The 23,983-nt window shown below is 37.8% G+C and overlaps 2 protein-coding genes across 2 annotated transcripts in view; one reads left to right on the top strand and one right to left on the bottom strand.

Moving 5' to 3' along the window:
• The window catches only part of TBCD (tubulin folding cofactor D), a 118,643-nt gene that overhangs the window by 65,502 nt on the left and 29,158 nt on the right, over positions 1-23,983 (bottom strand). The window contains exon 14 of the mRNA XM_054393655.1: positions 3,172-3,328. Within this exon, the coding sequence (XP_054249630.1) occupies positions 3,172-3,328 (157 nt within the window). The remainder of the gene's footprint in view (positions 1-3,171; positions 3,329-23,983) is intronic.
• On the top strand, positions 20,798-23,382 carry ZNF750 (zinc finger protein 750). The gene is made up of 2 exons (XM_054393656.1): positions 20,798-22,224; positions 22,662-23,382. Exons 1-2 carry the CDS (start codon positions 20,798-20,800, stop codon positions 23,380-23,382), a joined length of 2,148 nt encoding a protein of 715 aa, XP_054249631.1.

Raw genomic sequence — 23,983 nt, 5'->3', positions numbered from 1 at the left:
AATCAACTAGCTTATATGCACAGAATTACTATGGTTGGAAAAGACCATTAAGATCATCAAGCCCCACCATTACTTAACTCTACCAGGGCCACTACCACATCATATCCTTGAGCACCATATCTAGACAGCCTTTAAATACACGCAGGGAAGGCAATTTAACCACTTCCTTAGGCAGCCTCTTCCAGTCTTTGATAACCCTTTTGGTATAAAAGTTTTTTCCTAATGTCCAACATAAACCTCCCCTAGCATAACTTGTAGCCATTTCCTCTTGTCCTATCAGTTGTGACTTGTGAGAAGAGACCAACACCCACCTCTCTACCACCTCCCTTCAGGTAGTTGTAGGGAGTGATAGTCTCCCCTCAACCTCTTTCTTCAGACTAAACAACCCCAGCTCCCTCAGCCGCTCATTCTCAGGACCCTTCACCAGCTTGGTTACCCTTCTCATTCTTACACAGGCAGATGTTTTTGCTGTGTAATTCAGCTCACAATGGATATTATGTACTTTGTTTCAAGATGCTGAGTTGTGCATTTTTCAAGGGCAGCAACAATTTGCTTGTGGCTAGAAGTATGACTCTTCTTTAAGTAAAACAGTGACACACCTAAGGCTAGATTTAAAAAAAAAAAGCTGTATGTAATTATCAGCTTGCTGACACAATAGGTGAAACTGTGTGTCATACTTTATTTGATTTCTTTTTTTTTTTTTCACCATTTCTCTTTGGAGTGGCAATTCTACCTTCAAGACCTGATTATATTTAGAAAAGGTATGGCCAACAAAACTACACAGATTTTTAAGGAAAGCCTTAACACAAATAGTTGCTAAAATACTATGCAGCTTTGTTGGAAAACTAAGCATATACAAACCACAATATCTTATAACTGATCACAAGCAATTTTCAGCTTCCTCCTTCCACCCACCCTGTGTTCCTCTCCACCAACTTATTCCAAACAACTGAAGTTGCCATAGCTGGCACAGCCACAGTGTTAATTGGCATTACTACCATAAGTAGAAGACAGCAATTACTTTCTTTGATATTTTCCTAAAAAGAAAAGATGAATTTGTTTTCGGAGAAGTCTGAAAGCCCAAAGACAGGAGCTATTTCAAAAACAATCTTTGTGACAGAAAAAACAAAATTCCACAAACCATGACAAATAAAAACGGTGAGCTTGCATCTAGCATATGGAGAACAACCTTATTATGCACCATGTAGGGTGAAAGGAGTAAAAGAAACAAACTGCTCAAAGCATCATGAGCAGAAGAAAGATTCTAATAAACACAAGACTTCCACACTCACACTTAGGCTTCTTTAACCTTCACAAGGAACAAGCTTGCCAGACCTTAAAAAAACCTTGAAGTTGTTGAACTAAGTCAAGAGATGGAAGCAGAGAATTTATTTTCAAAAGGCTGCTGACCAAATCTACAAACCCCACCAGTTTTGTACCAGCCTTTTGTATTGGTATGGCTATCCTCATGCTGAAGATCTGCTCATAGTGAGAATATGAATGAATCCCTGTGAGATTGAGGACAGCAGTAAATATCAGCCTGCTGGAAACATTTGTCAACATTCTGGTTGTGGGTGTCATGTGTCTTCATTGCTACCATTACCTGCATTGTTCAGATAAAAATAGGAATACAACACAAGATGTAATCACATCATTATTTCACTGTGAAAATATGTCTTTACATATCTTTATGTTCAGAATTTTATACTATGTATAATTTACCATGAACTCAGATAGATGGGAATTCACTGTGACTTCAAAATAAACTATTTCCTCAATAACTTATTATGGCAAATACCACTATTTCTAGCATGCTTAACTGAAGCAGGTCTCTTCTGAAGTATTGCATTTTCTTTCTGAAAACAACCCAGAAACAGGGAATGCCATCATGTTCTAGCACAGCTTGGTGTTACAAGACTCCTCTCCTTTAGTAACCATGCTACTGTAGATGAAGCATCATCAAAACAAGGTGAAACTGCTTTATGTCAGGGGCTCAAGGCTAAGATGTCTTAGAATTTTTTGTTTGTTCACTTTGGAGAAAAGACATGATGGATTGAAAAAAAAGAACAGCAGCAGCATTTGGCCTTAAGAAATTTGACAGCAAGTTCTTTGACAGAAAGATTTTATCAAGGTCACAAAAAAACCCCAGGAGCAAGTACCACACAGATAAGAGACACTTGTGTGACCCTGCATTGAAGAACCAGCACTGGGAAGCAAGGATACAAGGATGAAGAATAGCTGAGTCCAGCAAGGGCACAGCACATGTTCAAGGAATAAAAACAGATATGTAAGACTTGCAAACTATCCCAAAGAACTTTGAAAACAGGTTTTAAAACAGGAAGAAAAAGTCACACATTTTTGGGGAACCTGATGAGCTAAGCAAGTTTCCAAACAGGGCTTTATGGATAAGATCGAAAGAGCTCTGTCAGCAATCCGGAAGCAAGGCAGCCCCTAGAAGTGGAACCAGATATCCAGGACCACAAATCCATTGTAGAGAGCAATTTATTTTTTTTCCTTTTAAAAAAGATAATACCAAATGGCTACTGATCAAAACCCCTCCAGTGGAAACAAAGATGCCAGAGTTCCTGCTATCAATGACCATACTAAAACCCTGCCAAGAAACTGTTAGAGGCTACCTCTTTGTGTTTGCAGTGCAAATCACCCTTAAAGACACCTTGAAATGTCAGCCAATGTGCTGCCAACAAAAAGACCAAAACTAAAGAGAGAAACTCCCGAGCAAATAGGAGTAAAAGAAGAAGGGGAAGAAAAGAAAAAGGTAAAACCAATTTGTATCCACAAAAATATCATCAATATTATGTGAAAAGCTGCATCAAGTTCTAGTCTACAATTTCAGTATTTTGATTTGGAAATATTTTTTTTTTATTTTACTTTTGAAACAAAACCCACAGACTGAAAAGTAAATATGTGCATACATTTGCATTTGACTGTGAGTAGTTTAGTACTGTGGTCCTCCCTAAATGGACATATCACTTGTGGTCAGTATTTGATTTTAAATATCTTGAAGACAAAGCTTTAGACTCCTAGATTGTTAACTTCTAGAAAATGAAGACTTTGACTATCAAATTAACTGCTAGCTCCTTCCTAATTAGAATAGAAGGTTAGAAGAAAAATTAACTGTAAACAGCTCAGTTTCTTATTGTCACCACTTACCTTGAAATCTGATTAATAAATGGTATCAGTTCTGCAGGATCATAAGCACGAGCAAAAGCCCAGCAGACGTAGCACGCTGCGTCTCTCACATTGGAGCCCACGCTGCATGCCCCTCTCTTCTCATCGTATGTCAGAGCTTTCAAAATGACAGGAACGACTGTTAAATTAAAAAACCAAAAAAGTACAAAAGCAACAGTTAGGACCATACATTGAACAAAATCAAGGTGTAAGAGCATCCAATGATCTTTAGAGAAAGGACACAGGATGGAGTTGTGTGTTCTGAACGAAAAGAAGCATGGCTCTTAGTATGTGCTGATTTCAGAGTCCACTGGAAAGAAGAGGTTTTTTTTTTTAACCCATTATTTTGTTTCTTGGTCAGCAGCAGTTTATTTCCTTCATATATAATTCAAATTCTTATTCAACAATGCTTGTGAATCATCAATACACCAACCTTGAAAAGGATATTGTTTCCCAACGTAATGGGCAATCTGAGAAACTTTGGACTGAGCATGATTCAACAGATTCTAGGCCTCTAAGAGATGTCTCTGTGCTACACTTTGAATGAGCTCCAGAGAAACTGCAGCTGAACAGAGCGTAAGCCCAAACTGAGCCACAGGATACCATTGCAGTGGGACAGCAGCAGAACACACCTCTCTCGCTGCTGCTTTGGGGTTCTTAATGATATTGGAGAAAACAGACAAGCAGAATAGGAAAATAGAAGTAAAGGCAAATGAAGATCCCAGAGTCTCACCACAAAGGCCTTATAATACAGGTACTGCTATTATAGGGACATGACAAAAGTAAACTTGGGAAAACAAGTAGGTGATGAATTTCACTTTTATGTTTATATCTCCATGAAAACTGCAGAAGCAAATAACTTTTTTTCTGCAGATGAGAGAGCTTCTAAAGCCATAAAGAAGAATTCTCTTACACAATTCTAGTAATATACTGCCACAGTTTAAGAAATACTATTTGTATGCAAGACTCCCCAGAGGGCTTTCTTTTGGTATCTGCAAATCCAGATATCTAATTTGAATACATCTCTCTCTAGATGCCATGTCTTTAATAAATGACTATCTGCAGAAAGAACAGCCTCTGGAAAAAAAAAACCAACACAAAAACCCCACAACATCATCTCAATTTTCTTTCTTGTATCAAACTTATCAAATGCATCTTCTTTTTCCTTAGAAATTACTTGTCAAAAGGTGATCCCATTGAATAAAAAATGAGACTGCTGAACTGTATTTCATTAGCAAACTGTGCCCAGATATACTTAAGTGGATATAATCACAAAATAATTAAACTTCAGTGTAGAGATGATCACAATGTACCTGTCACTTTAAACAAAACATAAACAAACAAACAAGCACCACAACTGGAGAAGTGTTAAAATGCCATTTAAATTCATTTTAACCTACTAAAGAAAATAAAGCAGTAATTAGAGGGATGGACAAGATAGAATTATTAGCAGCATAAACACTACAACACTACATGGGAAAAATAATAATTCCCATTCAGGAGCAATGATGTAGCAGAAACTGATGGATATTTCAGCACATCCCAGTCCTGAAAGAAACTGCAATAAAAATCTTTTAAAATGTTGACTAGCTTGTTTTGAAAAAATGCTGCATCAACTGATGGGAAAAAAAAAAAAAAAAAAAAGCACTTGCTGGTTCTACAGGAACACTAAAACAAATGCCAAAGGCTATTTTGCAAAGCTGCTGTAAATTTCCTTCAGCACATGTTGATTGCTCCAGCTTCTTTAGAGAGCTATGAGTGCACCTTCATCTCTCTGTGCACTGAAATGGGGGAGAGGGACCCCCAAGCAGCTCCCCATATTTCTACCATCTCTATGAAAAAAAAAAACAAACTTTTTTTTTTGTTCAACTCAGGGCACCAACTTCCCAAATGACAGGAACAGTATCAAATGGCACCTGGTCAGTCTAGATGGAGGTGGTGCTGCCAGGGGTCTGTTACAGCAGACACTAAGAAGATGCCAGAACAGCAGCACTATTATTCTGAGCAGCTCCAGCTTTGCCCATTATCTCCATCAGGCCTTTGGATTCACAGCTCTTTAATGTGCTACTCCTGTGTCTGGGACTTGAAAGATTGCTGCTTTGAGAGGAACAACATAACTGCAATGTCTGGAGAGGGAGGTTATGAAGAGGAAGAATGGAAAAGTGGTGGGGAAACAGGGAAAATAAGGTGCAGTAAGGGCTAAGTAAATATAAATACAACAGAGACAATAACAAGGAAATACTGATCTAGGGGTCATCTGTTAAAGTTTTCATGCTATCACTGGTCCAATATTTACTGGGGAATGGTGGACTATGGGCAATACTACATAAAAACTGCTCCTGACATACCTATGTGTTTGAAAAAGTGGGTCCAGCTTTACATTTCTTGTTTGTATTTAAGAGACATAAAACCCCCAAAGAACCCCTACCAAAAATTCCAGGTTTCACTTCAGTCTTTAGAGTTCTTCAGACACAATGAAGGTTTTTTTCTGCTATAGCTTTCTGCAGTGTCAGAAGAGCCTGGATGAAGGAAGTCATGAAGGAGCCATACAGGAACAACCATTTGTAGTATTTGGTCCACTGTAACTGAAAGATCTTAGAAAACACCTTCCCAATCTAGTTTGACAGACTGTGTTTGCATTTTCATGTATACTTTGTCTTCAGTCTAAGCACAAAATACTAAACTTAGTTTTATTTAACATTTTTCTCTGATTTAAACTCTTCACATTCACACTCTTCTAAAGCATTGTTGGATACACAAAGCAGCAATGAAGTTCAAAGTTTTGTAGTCATCTTCTATATTTTGTATCTGTTATTCAGCTTCAATTCACCACTATAATCACCTCTCAAATACTCAGTATGGTGACAGTGTTGGACTGTGCTGCTCTGTATTGCTTCCATTTTTTGGATTTAAAATGATGTCAAAATCATACTTAAAATCAATTGATCAAAAAAAGGAAACAAACAAATCCAGGAGAAACTTGTTTTAGTCTGCAGAATGGAGACAAATCTCTTCATTTCTGAAATTCTGAGCAAGCCTTTTTTATTTTAAAAGTAGGAGGCTGGGAGATCCAAAGAGACTTAATTTGCTACTTAAAGTTACTATTTCTTTCAGAGATTGACATTAAAAGTTTGCCATTAAAACCAGAGGATGAATTGTGTCCACTCTCAACCCAATTATTAAAGCAATATCCACCTGTTTAGGCCTGTGAGCACTCAAGAAAGTACAGTCACCTTTACCTGTAGCCTAGAGGTATTAATAAGCACCTGCTACACTCCACCCTGCCTTACCTAACAACATAACTGCAGGTTGCAACACAGCTCTTTGCTCAAGCCTTGTGAAAATAAAGAAACAACTTCTGTCTTCAAAGCATTACAAACAACAGCATTCCCCCCCCCCCCCACCTTATACTAGATACAGATTTCACAGTTAGTTTGGGTTTTAAACACAGATTTTAAGCAATCAGATGCTTAGCACCTTTCAGGTGAAGGCAACAGACACTAGGCAACTAGACAAGAAACTGATGGAAGACATTCTATCCTGAAAGGTCACATAAATAAAAATGCCTCATACTATGCCTTTAAAAGCATCCCTTACACCAGCCTCACTACAACACATGCCATCAGGAGCCCTATGTTACTTCAACTGCAGATTGGGGGGGGGGGATTAATTATTTATTGCCATGTTTATCATATAAAACACAGAAATATAGCAATTAAACAAGAAAAAGCTATTCCTTAGGTCTTGTCTCTACAAGACAATTGCAACATTTCACGTCAATCCCATTTTGTTTTCAACAGATATTCACTGGATCTCAAGAATTGTCCAAATTTAGTTTAAAACTAAATTCTTAAAAGAGCTTAAGCTCTCTTAGATAAATATTTTAATATTACCCCTTAGATAAATCTTAGATTTTGATATGGACCATTTATGCAGAGATACCTTCTCAAATCATAAATTGCAAAGCCTTCTACTTTAGAATTATAACCTACAAGAAAAAAAAAAAGGATGTGGGCTATTACTGAAGGAAGTGTTGCACACAGTGTCATTGTAGGAGCAGCTAAGAAGATTGCAATTAACAAATGATGAAGCTTAAACACAGAAGTATCAATACAAAGTAATAATAATTTTATTCCTCAAACTCTTCTTCAATGCAATCTAACTCATTGCAGAAGTGTCCTTTGCTAGGTTCACCCTCTCCGTGAGCCTCAGGCATAAAAAAAAAATACTGTCAAATGTACAGCATGTCAGCTCCTCCTGTTTTAAACAGCACACCTATCAATATCATTCATATGCTAAAAAAAGAACTCTGACTTTTCTGGGTAAAGAATTACAGATTTGAGACCATATGCTGTTACCCGGCACTCTAACCTCTTTGAGCAGAGGCAGGTCCAAATTGCTCCTATATTAATATTTAATCCATCAACACAGGTGCAAACAGATAATTTCAGGTTAGGCCCATTATTAGAAACAGATATTTGATTAAAGTTCTGCCAAATAGTTCTGATTTGCTCTCACTTTCTATACAAACTATCAAATTCAGAATCTGCTCTTAAAAGACTGCTTCATCCAGAGGATTTATTCTCCAGGGAGGATCAGAAAATGCATGTGCTGCTTTGGCTACTGAAAACTACCCTGTGTTCCTGTGACATGCTTTGACACTGCAGCCTGTGGGGCAAGTGCCTAAAAGTCTGTCAAGAAGTGGCCTCTCTCACTCCTGCACCCAGGTTTGACCTAGTTAGGAGATTGCCAGGGAATAAGGGTATCACAGTTCATGCATGTTCAGAAGGCATGTGAGAATTTCACAGCTGAAGCCTCTCAAGCTGCCCCAACTTTCTCACAATTCCTCCCCCAACCCAGGCATATAAGCTATATATATATGCATATCCACAAACCAAATAAGCATCTTCTAACCCGTGACTATGAAGGGCTGTGTCTGTCTGCTTGCAATCTCAGTTCAGTCTCTCCCTACGTAATGAATTAAAGGAGTCTTTAATTATATGATCACGTGTTATTTTTTTTCCATAGACCTATCTCAGTCAGCACACAGGAAAGACCTGCTCTAGGATGAATCACAGCTGGGCAGCCAAGGAGATTGTTGTCTGCCTCACTGCTGAGGGAGGAAAATAAGCAGCGCAAAGACCTGCTTTCAGGCAGAGAAGGGATTGTTGGTTAAGATGGATGGTGCCCCAAAGAAGTACATTGTAACTACATCTCTGCCAAAGACTTACTGTTTGGTATCAGTCACATCACTTCAATGCAGTATTTAAAAGAAATGGATGTTGGCTCTTGTTTCCTGGGTGTCTGCTTCAATAAACTAATGGCAGGTTTGTAAAACTGCTACAACACTGAAACAAGCGTGAGCTTTTGAGTATGGCAAGAGGCCAATGAGGAAGCAGACAGATCTGGATTTTGGCCAGTCTATCTCAACATCATTATTTAATGCCACCATAACTCAAAAAGTTTAAGCACCCCTACCTGACTACACTGGAAGGCCTGCAGCTGACCTAAGACAGTATTGATTCACCTTCTCTGAAGCAGATTAATATTTTGGGGATTCCTCTGCCTGCTCACACCCAAGGCCATACTAGAGACCTTCATACAGGTTCACAGCTAACAGAGCTCTTCCTGTAACTTAACCAGGAGCATCTGCACTTTAAGGACATGAAGAAACAAGCTTATGAAGGAACCCTACTCAGCAAATGAATTACTTTGAAGGAGTGCAACATCTCTGTAAACCTTATTACACTGCATGGCAAAAAAGAAAAATCACTGAAGAAACCCCAACCTTTAGGCTAAGGTTATGCAATACTGAGAGATAAACCCTGCAGTGAAAAAGCTAGAAGCAATTCATTGTCATTTATTCCCTGCTCAGTATTTATACGAGTTCCCAGTTGTGCTGGGGGAGGGACCTTTCCTGCTACAGCTTCAGCTATGGCATTTATTATTCTTGCTCATACCTGCTGACTAGTAGAAAAAAAAAAAATCTGCACTATTTATAATGCTTCCTGGTTAATTTGAAACCGATTACATTGCCACAGACATTCTAACTTTTAAAAATACTATTTTCAAGATCATGCATCATTTTTAAAGTTCACCTGGGTGTTAGAGAAGAGGAATTCTTCTGTAACCAGCCTTTCAGGTTTGGGTGTTCTCTCTCTTCTAGGAGTCCACCTAAGACAGGTAGATCTTTTTTCTTTTCATTTCTTCCTGTATCTATGATGAAAAGTACCTGGAACCTTGCCAAAAGCCTCACAATTCACTACCACTACAGAACAGACCAGCACATTTCAGAAGCCTGACTTCCTGATGTGTCCTCTTCCCAAAAACCCTGGCAGCTGCAAATCACTATCACAGACCATTTTCTGGAATATGAAAACACAGAGGGCAATCCTTAAAAACAGAGTATGTACCGAGTTTAAGATATTACACAATAGATTTTGATAGGACTATTTAAATTCTACTCTAACTGACACCTCTTTCTAGAACACATTTGAAAGCAGAATTACTTACACACTTTTTGTTGGGGTTTGTGATTTTTTTTTTCCCCCTGTTGATAAATAGCACAGTCAAATTGAAGAAACAAAAATGCTTCTTTTTTTCATTGTATATTTTTCAGACTTTGGGTTTTTTTAAGTATATCAAACTATGTCCAAATATCAGGAAGGCTCAGATAAAATACACAGGAATCCAATCCCTTATAATTAGCAGCATTCTCTATACCAAGAACACAAATAATCCACCACTACCACAGAACACATATCCACTCTAGCCAAATAAATACATTCAAGAGAAGCTGGGGGAGTTTCAAAACTGCAGACTGTAAAGTCATGCATACAGAGATATTCCTTCAGCACTGCAGCATCTGCTGTTGAGATTAGCTGCATCTCTATGAAACCTTCTGACAGCAGAGAGCCTCCAGTTCATACCAACTTTTCACCAAAAATATACCTGACAACAAGACATTTTTAAAACCAAGAAGAAGAGTCAACTGAAATAACCAGTGTTTCCTATTTAAAGAATGTGCTTATCATTCAGGAGAAATAATGCACAAAATGTTTCCCTAAACCTAAAAGGGACTCTTTGGATACTGGCAGCATTGTACCTGACCATTCTGGGAAGTTTAAAAGCACACTGACTTTGTCACCAAATTCCAAGGAATCATAACCTTGGCAAACCCCTCTCAAATCTATCTTAGCCCCTTCGATAACAGACTTCAATGCTCCCTACTCTCTTCTTATACTTTTTTGTTTCTCCTTTTATTCTGAAGGTAATTTATAAAAAACAGAAGAAATAAAGCCCAGTTCCACACAAGTTGGTTTTTGGGGGGTTTTTGTGGGTTTGTGATTTGGTTAGTTGGAGTTTTTTTCCCCCTCTCTCTATTTCTACCCTTTCCATTTATTCTGAGATTAAAATTTAAAAAAAAAAAAAAAATCAAAGATTTGGATCACCTGCATTGACCCACCAGTATCAGACTTCCAAATCAGCCATTCTCTCTCATTAGCATTATTGCTTTCTGTTTAAATGTTGCTTTCACTGTTGCCAGAGTTCAAAAAGGAGAGAGGGACTGTTGGATTGCTTCAGTCTGTTCACTGTGACTTGGTAAGGCAAGTAGGCAGACCAAAAATAACGTCTTTCTATCTGGAATCCTCCCAAAACAAGCACTAATTCATTGCAAGTGTAACCACGCAGTTCTTCCTATATCCTTTCCCTGGCTTCTTTTTGTTCCTCTGCAGAGAAGCAAGTATTTCCAACTTCATTTTAAAGGTATCTGGGTTTATGACAAAAACAGGATCACACAACGCACAATGAGCAAAACAAAAAAAAAAAAAAAAAGGAAGTTAATTGTACCTGTGAAACACCAAGAGTCCTACCTCTGATGTGTGATTTTAGAGACCTTCTCTGGCTTTAGGCAGAGAAAAATTTAGGCCCATAGCCACTGAGCAGATACAGCACTGACTATTCAGTGGTCAGCAAGCCATGGAGAGAGTTTAAGAGCAGAACACTTTTAATCTCCCCACTGGCATATGAAGAAGACTGAGGAAGTTTCGTGTTCCTATAGATGACACACCTTATTAACTAGAAAGTTTACAGCATGCTGTCATCAGGAGAAATTTTAATAACGTCCTTTCACAAGCAAACCAGAAATTCAAGTAAACTAGGATTCTCTTGTTTGTTTAGTGTTTATCCCCACCCAATTAAATAAAAACCCTATAAATAATAGTCTGAAGCCTACAAAACCACAAATACAGCACAAAACAAAAGATGTGAAATCATACTGAAACCACACTGAAATGTAAGATTTTTGGCCTTAACGTATGCGGTACGGTAAGAAATATTTTATTTAGGATCTCATATATCATGAGATCATAAGAGCTTAAATGACTTCTGCCTATTTTGCTAAAAGTTTTCCTTACATGCAAATTTAGCTGCGTGATCCATTCTAAGTACAACTGCAATTTTATAGCAAGACAGCAACGTGGAACTTTGAACTTAGACGAATTATATTTCAAGAACTGCAACATTAGTATTTTTTAATGGAGTAAGATAAAACATCAGATGTCACTTGCTGGGTTTTATTTCCCATTTCTAAACTGTGTTGAAGTAGTAGACAATATATAGCAATCAAATATTTATAAGATTTGGTGTTTCAGAGAATAACTGAAAGCTAAACAGATTTTGAGTCTAGGAGTATTCATTATATGCTCTCTGCTCTCTTCATGAGTGGCATCAGAGCAACACAATGCCAATTATGCCTCAAAGAAAAATCTGAGGCACTGACTTCCTACATACTAGAAATGCATATGGCACAGCTCTGGTCCTACTACAAAAACAAACTTCATGTAGGCAAAAGAGAATTATCTAAGAAACTCTAGCATAAGTTTGGAAATTAAAACAGAAAAATAAAAAGATTCTGTATTAAAAACCAAAATGACACAAAATGACCACTTTAAAAAATAAATACTAGATTTTGAAAGGGAATTACAACAACAGCACCAAGTAGAAAATGAAGAAACGTACGTTTCACATCTCTGTTAGAATGACTGGCAACAAAAAGAATGATTATTACAAACCTCTTCTTACAAACACTTCCTAGTTTTGCCTACAGTCTCAATCTCTGATGTTACCTACTTCCCCCAAGATGTTTCACTGCCTAAGGCTGAGGATGGAAACCAGAAGGAAGATCATCCTAGTTCCAGGCCAAACAGTGCAGGCCACAATAAATATCTAAAAATATGATCTGAAGTTGCTATTAACTGGTGAGCTTTCATTCTTTTCCCATACAAATAATTTGCTCTAGCAATCATCTACAAGTGGCTCATCAAACATCAGACAGGTAATCTGCCCAGACATATCTCCGAAGTCAGGGACTGAAATAATTTTGTAAAAAACAAAGGCACATTTCAAAGGTGTTATTTGAAAAGCATTAAGACTAATAACTATTCATATGGGATAGAAGAAAATAATTATGAAAATATTGTACAAGATTCATAGAACATTTTGGGGCACAGCACGAGTTACAGCAATTACATTCAAATACTTTTGCCCCCTTCTGGGAATGGTATGGAATAACCTAGTTCAAACATGCTAATACAGACAGTAAAATCTGTTGATAACTTCAGTTCAAGTGATCAAAGAAAAAAAGGCCTTTCTTGAACGTTTAGCTCGAAGCCACACATTTAGATACATAATTCAGATCACAAAGATAGAAATTAATATTGCCAGTCACACAGTTCTAAGATGTTTCTCATATGTGGTAAGCTAAGCTACACTAAGTCCATGTCTATCAGTGTTCAATTGCATGAGATCATTCACATTTCTCTAGAAAGATATGGAAACATTGTTGATGATTGACAAGAAGTGAACATCCTTTGAAAGCCAGCAGCAGAGTTTTGACTGATAGGAAGTAGAGACAAAACAGCAGAACACCTTGTCACCAGCACCATTCTTTGTGTTAGAGCAGAAAGAAGAATTATCTGATAAGCAGAGGGGCTGATAACTGACCAGAGCAACACTTGGCAATCTTTCATACATCTAGGGAATGGAATTTTGAAGTGCAAGAGGAAAATGAAAAATAGGTAAGCAGTGTATCAACAATAGGTGAAGTTTATCCCATTTGTATGTAAGGTTTCTGTAAGATACTTTGTTTTCTGTTTAGTGCTAAAGCTGAGCCAAAAGAAAAAATAATATAAAAACAAGAAGGAAAGTTGTATCATTTATAGAATAGCAGTTTTATGCCACAATAATTAACCCTATGAAATGCAACTACAGCTAAACATCTATTTGATACTGAATTTTAAATAAAACTTAAAATAAAAGAGGTTTCTTCTACACCAAGGAAGACAAAACTAAAGCTTCAGCTGTCCAGAGAAATAAAAAACAATCACTTTTTTTTTTTAAAAGGCACCTTTAGAAAAAATATCAATAAATCCAAACTTCACTGTGTCAATCCTTGTGCTCCTAGTTAATCTGGCTTGGACTCAGGTACACTAAAAAATGTGCTACCAGCAGGTAACTGGGTTCAGTTTATCTAATATTCAGGATGAACATATGAGTTAACAAATATGATGAAATATCATGACTGCAATCAAGATCTATCACTTCTAGAAGCATACACAAACAGAACCTCTCACATTCTTTTTCTGGGGTCCACCACTGAGTATTCTACCCCAAACCTGGATTGCTAATATTCAAGCACCACGAAAAACAGCATTTACATGAGCTACCCCCTCCCAATTTTACTTTGTTCACAGCTGATTTCAGCTGATCTGACTAACAAGAGCAACTTCCAGGAAGTAGCTAGACTGAAAATAGTTTCCTGGGGTCAAGGCAGCAACTGGACAGCACATCTGCCCTCCATAGTGGATCAGGGAAGGGGTAAAGAGAGAAGGGGGTGGGAAGGGAAACAAATCAAACTTCAAAAGCTGACTGCCTCTAACCCAGCTCAGTCACCAATAGTAAAGGAGTGTTTCACTAGCTTTTGGATCTAATTCTAATCAAAGAAATCTACCTCCACCCCATCACATGCAATGAAAGAAACCTGATGGTACCCTCCTTCAGCTACAGACAACATAAAATGCTCCATGTTTGCAGAAGAAAATTGAAGACAGTTATGTAGATTGCTGGCACACAAACTTACTGACATGAAAGAAAGGCTATTAACCACTGAGTGAAGACTACTGAATAACATCTTCTCTTGAGAATGCAAAGGACTTCTCTCCCCAGGTCTTTTCAGAAATGTTTTTGAATGCAGACATTGCAAGGGCCTTCTCTGCAAGCAGAATTTTCTACTATACTACTCTTCTTCAAAACATTTTATAATGGAAGAATGATGGGCCACAAACATACTTGTTATTCCATCTAAAGCCAAATGATTTACAACCAACTGAACAGTAATAGTTTTACATTGCTAAATTGCATTAGAGGAACATGGTAATAACAACAACAATAATAATAGAAATTATTGATAAAAACCCAAAAGCCACTTTTCTACCTTAAAAATCAGAAGATTACTTATATTCATGAAAAATCCCCACAAAACTCCATTGGTATAGCAAGGGGAAGGATGGTGACCTGCACACCTAGACAGGAGAAAGTAGGAGTCCACAAGTCATTCCATCAAGATAAAGGCCATGCTTCTAAGATTATTTTTAAGACACGGCTTTTTATTTTGAAACAACTTTTTACCCACTGTCTGAACAGCTCTTGCAGTGCCAATTTCCTCAATAATGGTCATTCAAAACCCCATACTTTTGAGAAGTACAAAATTCATCATACTTCTAGATTTAAAAGTTATCAGTAATCTGCAACTGTCTTATCTCAAGAGCAGTGGGTGAACAAGAGAGTTAGCATGTTCAATCAGCTGAGTTTCAGAGCTCTGAACAGAAGTCTTCTTATAAATCAATAACATGAGAATTGGGAAGCAAAACTCAGTTTGTTTTTACATTCAGTAAACAGGAATGCCTTGTAACAACCAGTACCCAAGAGATTATTAGTTCACTGAACAATTCAGGAATATCACTAGATGACTGGTAAATGCACTAATAAATTTGTCATTTATGAAGTCTAACTAAAATGCCACTAAAAGTAAGTACTAATATTCATCAGTGGCTGATTAGTCAACTTTCTCCTTTTACCACTCAATTTCACAGCTCCTAACCAAACAAATAGCCCTGATGATCAATGTCTTACTGAGGTGACTCCATTTACAGGATCTGTACATTTGACTGTTGATTATAGGCAAGCTTTGGCAGGTTCCTGTGGCAAGCAAGTTTGCAGTTAGTTCAGTCCCGCCTTCAGAAAGGAGACTCATGAAGGACAAAGATTTAAATAAAAAATAGAGAGAGGAAGAACAAAAAAAAAAGAGCAAGAATATTAAAGCTATAAAGGCATTCAATATAAAATGTCAGCTTCTAATAAAAGAGTAAAATTACTTTTAAGCTTTGCTAACCCCTGTGTACAGTCAATTCTGCTGCTCGTGAGTCACTTCTACAAAAGTGAAATATATTCAAAGCTCAGTATATTACCTGAGCCATTTTTGACCCCATATTGCAGATTGCTACTCAGAGGAAGAGACACTACAGTTTAAAGTAAAACTTGGTTGTTGGAGGGCACGAAAGCAACAGGAGCTCTCTTCGATAGCTTAGATGCCGAGGTAATGCCGAATGAAAGCAGTGGACGCAAACAAATGAATCGTAGCTTCAGGCTGGAGTAATATCAGGTGCATCTCTACACCCCGAGGGCTCAACTCCTACACTTCTTAAGTCCCTCCCCCTGAAACAACCTCCTGCAGTTTCACTTAGAGATCAGGCAGAGAACAGGTACTTCTCTCGCAGCAGTGACAGCTACAGCTTACCAACAGTGATCACCTTGAAGGTTTCAGACATCTATGTATCTGGTAAGTACATTTCTTTAGAGCTTTTCTTTTTTCAAATAAAGAGCGTTCATGTTAACACTTGAAAAGTAACTTGGAGCTCATTTCTCAGCTGTCTCCAAAGCCTAGGTTACTCCTAGCAGGTGCATTTACTATACCAGTTTAAGCTTTCAGCAGAAAGTTTCAACAGAAGAGGGAAATATTTTAGTTTGAGAGAAAAACTAATTCTTGCAAGTCTTTACAATAATTAACTCTTGTTGGTGAAAAGTGCTTTAAGCACCTTTTTTTCATAAAGGAAGTTAATGTATTATACTGAAGTATGACAAAAAGCTGTATTGCTTAAAATTGCTATGTTTACCAACTGTTGTTCATACAGTAGTGTCAGGTTAAGTTTGTAAGCCTGCATGAAAAGAAGCTACTCCGCTTTTCATTTATTATTTTTCCAGCTTCTGGGAATTTAGCACAGAAAACTGGATTGGTTTGGGTTCTCCTCTCTCCAGTTAGAGGGTGATAAGACACTGAATTATTAACTTAATATTTAGAAAATATTTTTAGTTCTTACCCACGCTGCCTAACCAACTTCTTTACTCTCTATTTCTGTGCTTCCTCTCACACGCGCACACACAGAGGCATTCGCACACGCAGATTCCTCTTGGGTCCCTGCCTTCAGCACACACTTCCCTTCCAGCCCTCACCAGCCCACTCCTCTCACCCATGTTTCCTCCTAATTAACAAACAGTTGCGTTAAAATTTATCTTTCAGTTTAAAGGAACTGGAAGTTTAGAAGGGAGTGGTAGTTAATCACTGGAAAATCTCAGCTAGAATAAAACTCACAAATCTCGTTCTTGCAACACTCTAGGTAGGTGACAATGGCATGTCCTTGAGTTATGCAATAATGCCACATCACAATATTTTAATTATAGCATGTCCTTCAAAATGTTCCACCCCAGTGAGTACTCCTGGTCAGAGAGATCAACATCACCAAAAGGATACTGTAATAATAATGCAGGGTGCATGACAAACTGTTACGTAGTTTGCTACAGCAGTGTCCTAAAAAGAAATGTAATTACCATCCCTGCTTGTAATAAAAGACATTTTGAAATGTCCTCTTTGATCAACTGGGCAGCTTGAACAATTTAGACTACTTAAAAACAAGCTGCACATCTCTATGTACATATCTATGTGTGTTTGCATGCATGTATATGAATACCTATGTACGTGTCTGTATATATTTATACCCACATACATTTCTGTTTATATGTTTATACAGGCACACAAAGTTAAACCATACTCTTGTTTTCTGAACTTGCCAATATGTTAAAGGCAAGGAGGTAACAACAATATACTTTTAAAAATAGAAGAGAGAAAACTTGCAGCTCACAGTCTCAGGTTGGAAAGGGCTGCAAATTAGAAAGCCGTGAGGAGAGACACTGTTGACAAGAAAAACAACTAAGACAACTTCAAGTTTAACCAACATTATCTGAACAACCTGTTTTCAATAAAACTACAAATAATACTAATACTTTTCCAAACTAGAAAGAAAAAAAACCCATAATAATAGATAACTATCTACATTTCTAAAATGGGGCATGCAGGAAATAAATTCTCAATCTAAAAAAAAAAAGTTCCATAAAAATGATCATTCTGCTACTGACAATTTTCCCCCGCATATTTGAAGGGCATCACCAGTTACAGCATTCAGGTGTAAGGAAAAAGCAATTACATATCTTCAGTTTTCTTTCTAAGACAAGATTTAAATTTTGGTAGCACAAATCATACATTGTACCACTGTAACAAACTACCATAAAGATAGTTTTAATTGGTTGCACCTATTTTAAATCATTAATATATTTTCCAGCTCTATGGGTGGGATCAAATAGTTTCAAACGTTTTAAATTATGAAATAAGTATCTCTGCCAGGTACTCCTGTGCTTTACTTAGAGATTGGAGGAGAAATTATTCTTCTTGTCTGGGTTTAAAAGTATTTCATTACTAGCATATTAAAACCATGAGAAAAAAGAAAGGATTAAACAGTAAAAGAGGGAAACAGAACATTCATCTGGCTGACACTTGCCTAAGTTTACTGAAGGGTAAACACCCTTTCAAATAAGCTACTTGTTCTACACCTCTCCAGTCAGAGCAGCAGGTTCTGGGATCACTGCTGTCTGCCGGCTGAGCACGCCAACAAAACCTATTAAAAAAACCCAAGCTGCTGTAATTCTCTCCCGCTGTACACATGGCACAGAGGCTCCAGTGCTCTACATTTCTAACATTAAAACTGCAACCATGCATTTTATCTTATTAAGAAATGGTAGTTAATACTCCGTTGAACAGGAATAACTTGAATCAAAGTTAAATACCAAGTACAAAGTTGGGGCGGGGGGGAACAGGACACACAGGAATTTTCATCATTAAGCAAAGGAAAGCTAGCAGAACAAGAAAAGCTCATTAACATCTCTTTATTATAAATGCTGCACCTGAATGCAAATTCAGACTGTTATCATAAATGGTTCAGCTAAGAATGCAGTGGAGTTTTGACAACAATATCTTTTTTTCAAGAATAATTAGTACAAATACTTCCAACAAGATATCAAGAACAACAGGTACAAGCTGACTTGATCAAGTCCACTGCAAACTGTCCACGTTAGTTATACACCATTAGTCCAACAGAAATGCAATGAGCTCACAAAAGGCAGAAATTAAAGAACAGTTCCCTGTCTGGACCTCCCCTCCTACACCTCATTTTTATTTTTTTAAATTAGTGCAAAAGCATTACTGTTAATATTTCAAAGGATTTCTGACTATCATTATTTAAAATATTTTAAAATACTTACCAAAAAAATTAACTACCATCTTAACCAGACTTCAATGACAAGATTCTAATGTGCTGTTGTATAATTTAATATTTTCCCCCTTTGTTACAGTATCCAACTCAAACAACCAAAAAGCTTTGCTAAAACATGAAAAACAAAAAGCTGCTTCTCCAGACATTCCTTTTTCTTTAGGCTATTGCACATCTAATAATTCGTTAATTTTAAGAAAAAGCTTGGTTGTTTTTTCTACCTGCAAGGCAGCTTTAGATTTTTCAATTTGCCTTCACAATCACTATTCTAACAAAATTAATATTTCTATGACATCAGAAACAACATTTAACACAATTTGTTAGAATTACAATACCTGATGGAACAAGCAGCAATTCTGTAGCTCTGCCTTCAGATTCCATAATGTGTTGCATCTCATTTTCTGTTAAATAATCTCTGATTTAAGAAATGCAAAACATCTCCACTTTAACTAAAATCGCACAGCAGGTAATTGCCAGCAATTCTTTTCATAAACTTCGTATTTTAATACTAATTCCAACTTCTCTGTAAAAAGTAGCTTTGTTTTTTTTTAATAAAAAAATAAAATAGAATTAAGCTATCTAGTCACTCTTACAATTAGTATTCCTGTAGTTTCGGGTAACACAATAGATACAGTACGTGGTTTTGCAACAGTCATCATTTTGATAATGATGCCTATAGTTCATGATGAAATCATCAGTTTTTAGATCTCTGCCATAACACATCCTATAAAATCATGAGAACTTGACTCTGAGAGTTTCTCACGCCTTCAGAATCAGTGAACATAATGGAACAAGCTGATACAAGCCCTCCTGACTTATCTACTGAGCAAATCATTAGGCTGTGTAAAGTATCCACAACCTTAGTTTTTCTTGAGAAACGCAGATAGATCATTCCCCCACAAATCAATGACTGTCAGGCACTTTTTTTTACTTGAATTAACAGACCTGTGTGTCTGTGTGAACTCATGTGCAATGTGGAAGGTGCTACATTGCAGAAAATTGTGAAATGTGTCTATCAAGCAGAAGGTTCTATTAGTCAGATACTGCAGCACTCATTTCTCTTAATTGAATTAGGAAGAGGAAGAAAATTGGTGTGGTTTTATCCTTCGAGAGATTGGCCACTTTTGAGGTATCCGTTGAGATTAGGCTGTTAGGAAATGCCATGCCAGTTAAAAGAGGGGGTTGGTCAGTTTCTGAAAGAGCCAAGTCAGCTCCCCAAGTGCAACCAATCCACTCCACCCGCATTTCACCAAAGCAGGAAATTCCCTCCTCTCTCTCTGCAACCTGCCCGACAGGCTTGCCCCATATCCAGCTGCTGCCAGGACCTGCCTCTTCTCATCCTACCCACCTCCACTTCTCTCAACAGCTCCACCTAGATTTCTACTTTCATCTTCTGAATGAATATTCCTTCAGTTTTCAAAGAAACTCCTTCAAGCCTGTAGCAGTGGCCAGTGACTAGCACTGTGAAAAATCAGGCTGCTTCTCTGACTGTGTTTAGGTAGGGAAGAACATCCAAGTTTAACGCATGTCTGTCCTAAGTCTGGCATTCAGCATTTTTATTTTGCTTTAAAACCCCCACAAAACGCCACACGTAATATGAGGGGGAACACAGTTAAAAGAATGTATTGCTTTTTATTTATTTATAGTTCCACTCTTTCACTACAGCTAATTTTAAATTTTGTGTTACAGCTCCAGTGCTACCAGTTGCAAAAGAGTTGTTTTCCAGCACCCTCTCTGCCCTGAGACACCACGGGAATTGGCTTCCTCTCTTCACCTGGGAAGGATTCTAGAAACCTGAAAAACTGGAAACATCAAGAGGCTAAAACTGAGGAAAGCTAACCACAAGAAAGTTTTTATAAAGAACCATTACACTTAATTGAAGCAGAAAAAATATGAGTCTCCTCAAAGAACGTAAACCAAAGAAGCCTCATTACATCCCAAGACCACCAGGAAAGCCATTTAAGTACAAGTGCTTTCAGTGCCCCTTCACTTGCAATGAGAAATCCCATCTTTTTAACCACATGAAGTATGGCCTCTGCAAAAACTCCATTACTTTAGTATCAGAGCAGGATCGTGTTGTCAAGTGTCCAAAGTCCAGCTCCTTGGAGCCCAAACAGATCAATCAGCTCGAATCTACAGTCAAACCAACTTCTTCTAAATCTGTCACAAATGGACTGTCAAGTCTTGATTCAAAGCCTCAATACCCTTTTGCCAAAGAAGATGCCAAGGAAAATGTTGAATTACAAAACCAGACAACAAACACAGCAATTCAAGGACAAAAACCTGTGATTCAAAAGGAATTAACCCCTGCCAGCACTACAACAGAAAGCACTATAAGCATGCAGCCCCTTTTGGACAGCATTGGAAGGCCCTCAGCTTTCGTTCCTGTAGGAGAGCACAGAGATAGTAAAGGCCCAGAAACTAGTGAAGTATCTGAAATGATATCACTCCCTAACAAAAGTTCACCTTTTCACACTAAGTCTGCATTTCATGCACCAAGTCACCCATGGAAAGCTGGCTCTCCTTTCCTCCCAGAGTTTCCACATAAAGTTGCTCCTACAAAAGGCTTTGGTTCCATTTCACCTTACATGCAACCAATGATTCCCGAGTACTCGCCTCATTTTTATGAGCACAGGTTGGCTATATACACACCTTACTTGCTTCCAGGTAACTCAGAGTGTGAAAGCTCTGCTCTCTCTGTCTATGGCACACAAGAGCAAAGACACTTTCTTCCCCACCCTGGGCCACTTCCAAAACCTATAAATCCATCAGTGTATGAACACTATCGACTGTTCCAACAGTATCACTCCACTCCTCCAATAACGTACGGATTTTGTAGGCCAACGGATCCTTCATTTTACAGATTTTCACACGTAGCTGGTATCAACAGAGATCAAAATTCTCATCTAATGGAAGAAACTACCTTGCTGTATCCAGCTTCTTTAAGTCCATCTCAACAATACCCTCTAAGTTCACACAAAAAGCAAGCTGATTATGAAAAAGAAATTACATTACTGCATGCCAAAAGTCATTCCAAAGATGACCAAAACGAACGAGAGAATGCTAAAATGAGCCCTCTTGCAGGAAGCGCAGCAACAGGCTCCCCTGGCAGACCTAGCCCCACCAACTTCACACAGACAAGCCAGGCATACGAAGGCTTATTTGACCTCTCTAACAAGTCATCTTCCACATCACTTGGCAAGTATGATCAACCAGAAGAAAACTTGACAGCTTTCAGACCTGTGAGAAAAAGCACTGATCAACCAACTCCACTTCAAAGTGTGCAGATGCAGCAAGAGAGAGGAGATTCACCTACCAGGTAAAATAATAAAATCACTTTGCAAATTCTTGTCTGGTTTACTAGGGACACACAGACAGATGGACACATTCCATGCAATGCCCCTAAAACATATTTAAATTTAAAGCACTGAGATAATTTGTTCTATATTAACTGTGCAAAACAGTGTACAACCCATAGTTGCTACAGGGAGCAGACAACTCCTCCTCCTCAAGTTTATCAGGTATTGCCAATACTATTACTAAGCACCTCTGTGTATTTTGTACATTTTTTTGTACATGTAATAAGTGGCTGTATCACAGCCATGTGTATGGCAAAAGGGACTTAGGGAAGGTAAAGAAACAGCAAAATTGTCAGACTTCTAGCCAGGCTTTTTCTTCTTCTTCCTGCCCACTTCCTCAGCCACAAATTAAAAGAGCAACTGATAGTAAATTCTCTTCTCTCTTCATTTCTTTCAGCATTAACGTCACTGATGAAGATTCCCATATGCAGAACGAATGCTGTAACAATGAAGGCTCGTTATCAAACACGGAAGAAGACACAGGGATAGCTCCACTTAATCTTTCAAAAAAGGCTGACACAAACCCAGGTCCTGTTCACGAGCATGCATACAAACCCACAGCCAAAACAGAAACTCAGAACTTCCTAGAATTGCAAGATGTGCCTCTGAACCTCTCAGTAAAAGATTCCTGTAACACAGCAAGCCTGAAAACATCATTCCACAGTCCACCTCATGATACTGGTGCTGCTACTTCTCCAAAAACTGAAAATGAAACTTCTGGAGCAGATGCATGTAACCCCAAGAACCTTACTAACAGTGCCTGCAACAAATCCTCTTTCACAGCTCATGGTAATGAAGCTCAAGATTTAAGGATAATGGACAGCTGTGATGAGCAGAAACAAACAGCAGCTGTAGCCCTCTGCCAGCTGGCTGCCTACAGCCCCAACACAGTCAGAATGGACAATGAAGGGCAGAGTCCTCAGGACAGTAATGCTTCATGTACCGAAGCTACTCTTAATTCTTCGGATACTCAGGATACCCAGTGCAATCAAAAAATAAAAGGACAAAAAAGGACAAATCAAAGAGAGTCAGCAAAATCCCAGCAAGGCACTAAAAGAGCAAGGGCAAATGACTGTAGCAGAGTCTTCACTTTAAGGAAGAGAACAAGAGTCTCTTAATACTTCACTTTCCAATGAGTTTCTGGTCACAGAAGCCAGTTACCAGCAACACAAAATTTCTGCAAACCACCTCTTATGGGTATTGGGGCCTGACAAGATACATTCGGTCTCTCCCATGTAAATAATGTTCATAATTTTATATTAATATTTTGAAGTAACTGAATTTTCTCTTGTATAAGCTCAGATTTTGACGAGTGAATTTTTGCATTCGTTCCTAAAGCCAAAATATCTTAGATAAATCTTCGAGGTTTTTTTGCCATTGTATTAATGTAAAATAACTTTTACAACTTCTTTTCTTAAAAGATGTTTAAGCTCTAGAAACAAAAACATGCTGTCATAGTTTTTTTTTTTCAGGCTTAATTTCATTTAATAGGAGGGCTTTTTGTCTTTTTCTTTGAAACACTTTTTATTTCACTGTGCTGTAGTTTAACTAAGCTTAAGATTAAATCTGTTTAGAATTTGCTGTAAAAACTGTTTTGTGTACAAATGCACTTTGCCACTATGCCATAATACAAACCAACAGACCAAATTTTGTTACTCAGAGGTGACACCAGTTTAAACAAACTGATTCAACCCTTGTATAAGCAAGCTTTTCATATGT

This window comes from Indicator indicator, chromosome 29 (genome assembly GCF_027791375.1).
Source record: "Indicator indicator isolate 239-I01 chromosome 29, UM_Iind_1.1, whole genome shotgun sequence".
Taxonomy (NCBI): Eukaryota; Metazoa; Chordata; class Aves; order Piciformes; family Indicatoridae; genus Indicator; species Indicator indicator.
Note: the sequence above shows the minus strand (reverse complement) of the source record. Positions and strands in the feature narration are given on the sequence as shown.

What these genes read in the sequence shown, in the direction of transcription:
- ZNF750 (XM_054393656.1), top strand. Translation starts at nt 20,798, where the DNA reads ATGAGTCTCCTCAAAGAACGTAAACCAAAGAAGCCTCATTACATCCCA. An exon ending in AGAGGAGATTCACCTACCAG is followed by an intron (nt 22,225 to 22,661) that starts GTAAAATAATAA and finishes CATTTCTTTCAG; the next exon opens with CATTAACGTCACTGATGAAG.